The sequence below is a fragment of the Herpailurus yagouaroundi genome, unplaced genomic scaffold (genome assembly GCF_014898765.1).
Source record: "Herpailurus yagouaroundi ecotype Mexico unplaced genomic scaffold, PumYag 63165, whole genome shotgun sequence".
In the NCBI taxonomy this organism is placed as follows: Eukaryota; Metazoa; Chordata; class Mammalia; order Carnivora; family Felidae; genus Herpailurus; species Herpailurus yagouaroundi.
This window is the reverse complement of record NW_024416775.1, coordinates 781-4,644: the sequence shown is the minus strand read 5'-3', so window position 1 is coordinate 4,644 and position 3,864 is coordinate 781. Positions and strand designations below refer to the sequence as shown.

The 3,864-nt window shown below is 33.5% G+C and overlaps 1 protein-coding gene across 1 annotated transcript; it reads right to left on the bottom strand.

Moving 5' to 3' along the window:
- Positions 1-496: 496 nt before the first annotated feature.
- Positions 497-2,492, bottom strand: LOC121024308 (septin-14-like). Its single transcript, XM_040466558.1, has 2 exons — positions 2,220-2,492; positions 497-670 (listed from the first exon to the last, which is right to left on the bottom strand). Exons 1-2 carry the CDS (start codon positions 2,284-2,286, stop codon positions 498-500), a joined length of 240 nt encoding a protein of 79 aa, XP_040322492.1. The 5' UTR covers positions 2,287-2,492; the 3' UTR covers position 497.
- Positions 2,493-3,864: the final 1,372 nt, after the last annotated feature.

The window sequence follows — 3,864 nt, the reverse complement described above, 5'->3', positions numbered from 1 at the left end:
GAGGGTATTATGCTAAGTGAAATAAGTCAGGCAGAGAGAGACAGATACCATATGATTTCACTCATATGTGAATCTTGAGAAACTTAACAGAAGACTGTGGGGAAAGGAAGGGGAAAAATAGTTATAAACAGAGAGGAAGGGAGGCAAACCATAAGAGACTCTTAAATACAGAGAAGAAACTGAGGGTGTTCAAGAGGGGAAAATGGGTTATGGGCATTGAGGAGGGCACTTGTTGGGATGAGCACTGGGTGTTGGATGTAAGCAGTAGGCCACAGGAATCGACCCTAAAAACCAAGAGCACACTTTACACACTGTATGTAAGCCTATTTGACAATAAATTATATTTTAAAATAAAAATAAAAAAATAAGACATTAAAAAAATTCAGTATGACCCAGAATGTGAAAAGTACTTATTCTCATTCCCAAATGATTCCATATCATCGTTGTAGGGGGTTTCTAAATCACCCATTAGCTTGTTCTGACATGATCTTCTCTACTCACCTAAGTGGCTTGTTGTCTGGGCCCACATCAGTAAAGCCCATTTTCTCCAGTTTGCAGCACCTATAACGTTCATAGTGCTGAGTGTGAGTTTGTTCTTTCAGGTCTTCCATATTTATACAAAGAAGCATATCCCGGAGCTTGACAAAGTCACAGTGATTTTCATTTTCCACTAGGTAGAAAAATAAGAAAGTAACAACACTCATTATCAATCCTTTGCACCCAATCAGTATCTAGAGTGGATATGTGCATGAAAAACATTTAAAATAACAACTAAGAGGGGCGCCTGGGTGGCGCAGTCGGTTAAGCGTCCGACTTCAGCCAGGTCACGATCTCACGGTCCGTGAGTTCCAGCCCCGCGTCGGGCTCTGGGCTGATGGCTCAGAGCCTGGAGCCTGTTTCCGATTCTGTGTCTCCCTCTCTCTCTGCCCCTCCCCCGTTCATGCTCTGTCTCTCTCTGTCCCCAAAATAAATAAACGTTGAAAAAAATTTAAAAAAAAAATAAATAAATAAAATAACAACTAAGAGATCGTTCTGTTAAATAGCTATAATTCTTTGTAACTATAATTATATGGGACATATCTATTATAGGCAGAGTTTATTTTTGGACCAGGAAAGTTGCTTTAAGTTTATTAGTCAAAGAATAAATAAGAAACAGTGAAATAATATGTTATATTAGTGTACACAGTTTTTCATTAATAATTGTTAGCATTTTACAAACTGTCCCCCAAGGTATTTCACTGAGTGCTAACACAGAATATAATATTTCACTAATGAAACACTTTAATTAATGTAAATCCTGCTGACATGAAAACATTAAAAGTTATGCATGTTTGAGTTCTCTATTTCTATTTATACCCCATATTTATGAGACCAAATTAGTCAATATTCAAAATCAACCAATTAGTTTATATGGCTCTTTCCTGTGTTTGTCATATCCAGACTACTGGGCACAATATATACTTTATTGTGCATGATATTGTAACCAAATTTAATATACATTAAAATATATTGTTTTTAAGTGTGTTTCATAAGTTTAATTTTTAATATATCAATTAAAACATTTTTGAAACTAGTATAAGTGGAAATAATCCAATCCCCAATAATCTGTATTACAATCATATAAACCAGAGAATAAATGACTGCCTATCAGAATATTTCAATTCATCATGATGTTAGATAGCTAATATAAGTATATAGGTATGAATTCTCCAAAAGTAAATTACATTTCTTTTTTTTTAAAATAGCTTACCATCCTTTTTCTTTGGTGGCCACTTAAAAATGCTTTACAAATTAAGTAGTCATTAATTCATGTAACAGGTTTTAAAGACTGGCATTTATACTTTAATAGTGTTCAAAGTTCTTTCTTTCAAAGCACTTTCCAACATTCTGAATGTAGTAGTTTATGCAGAGAGAGATACTATGTATATGTCAGGTTGGGGTAAATGAGGAGGTTCTACCAAACCTCTAAGAAATTTTGTCTAAAGCATCACCTGGTAAACTGTGAGAATGAATTATAGTCAAAGTGAGAATTCAGTTAAATGTAAAAGAATCTGTGCTCCTAATTAGTAACTCTCAATTTACTATTTAGCAGCAATTACCACTACTGACTCAAGTTAAAATATTTTAGGACTATGAGAATACACACACACACACACACACACACACACACACACACACAGGCTTTCCAGAGCAAGCCTGCTCACTTTTATCACATTTACCTTGTAAAACTCCCCAAGGGTACTGACGGCCTCTGACCATTCTTTTTCCAACTTTCACTTCATCCATACTCCCTACTACAGCAAAAGGTAATTGTCCCTAGAAAGTAAGAACAACTTTCATTATGTTCCCTTATACCAATAAGGCCTACTCTGTTACCTATTTCCGTTGTGGAAATAAAAAGAAAGAATATTATGTTTATTCAAACAAGTTTATCTACCCTGCCTCAGATTTTGTGACTTGCAGTAAATTTGTGCAAATTAATTTCTGCAAGCATTATTGTCAGGTCATGCACATAAATGAAAACTACTGAGTAGAGGCTAAAGCAAGGCATTCTGCTGTGGGGAATACAAATAAAAAATATTTTTACTAGACACATTTTTTTCACATTGTCTTTACCCCAAAACAAAAAATGTTGAGGAAATAATATGTAAACCACTTTTTAAAATGTTTATTTATTTTTAAGAGAGAGAACAGGGTAGGGGCAGAGAGAGGGAGATAGAGGATCTGAAGTCAACTCTTTGCTGACAGCAGAAAGCCCAAGGTGGGGCTCCAACTCATTAATTGCAAGATCATGACCTGAACCTAAGTTGGACACTTAACCGAGTCACCTAGTTGCCCTATGTGTAAACCACTTTTAACTCCAATATACAAGTTAAATGGAAAATATTGAGAAAAAACTGTAATAATTAATGGATATACAATTAGGGTATATTAATAAATACTACCATACATGTATCAATAAATTCTAAACATAATTAAACTGTCTTTCTGGGAGGTGAGAATCAGAGAGATTCTGAAAATTAATGTGCAACCAAACGGAGATTTGGGAAGATAATAAGCAAAGTAGGAAGAATAATCACAGGTAAAAATGAGGTTTTCAACAGGCTGTAAAGACAGCAGAAATATTCAAGATAAATTCATGATCTGTCAGAAGTTATATAGATTGTTTGAATAGAAAGGTTGATATACAAGAAATGTCTAAGATAAAAATTAGTAAGCATCAATATAAATACTTAATAACTAACAATATTTAATTTATTAATTGATTTTGATGAAAAAGTATTCCCTATGAATTCTTAGAGGTACAATTAGATAGGAAAGGCCAAAATATTTAGGACAAAATCTGAAGAAAATTTAACACAGAAGAATAAATATAAATTTTACAGTACTCAGCTTTTCAATTCAGAAGTCTGTTTAGTTTGTGAAATCTTACAATAAATGGTGTATGAAAAATACCAAAGGAGAAATGGAAGAAACATAATTTTTATCAATTATTTGTTATAGATAGACCCTGTGTATCAGGCACTTCACAAAGACTATGGCATTTATACCTCACAAAAAGCCTCAATAGTCATATCAATAATCCCATAGTGTAGATACATTAAAAACCTCAGGGAATATAGAAATTCTATAGAATTCTACAGGATTTTATTGATTTTTTAAAATAGTTTTCCTCTTTTTTAAAGTTTTTATTTAAATCCCATTAGTTAACATACAGTGTAATATTAGTTTCAGGTGTACAATATACTGATTCAATACTTCCATACAGCACTTAGTGGTCATTCCCCCTACCCATTCCCATCTGGTAACCATTGGTTTGTCATCAATAGTTAAGAGTCTGTTTCGTGGCTCCTATCTTTTCCT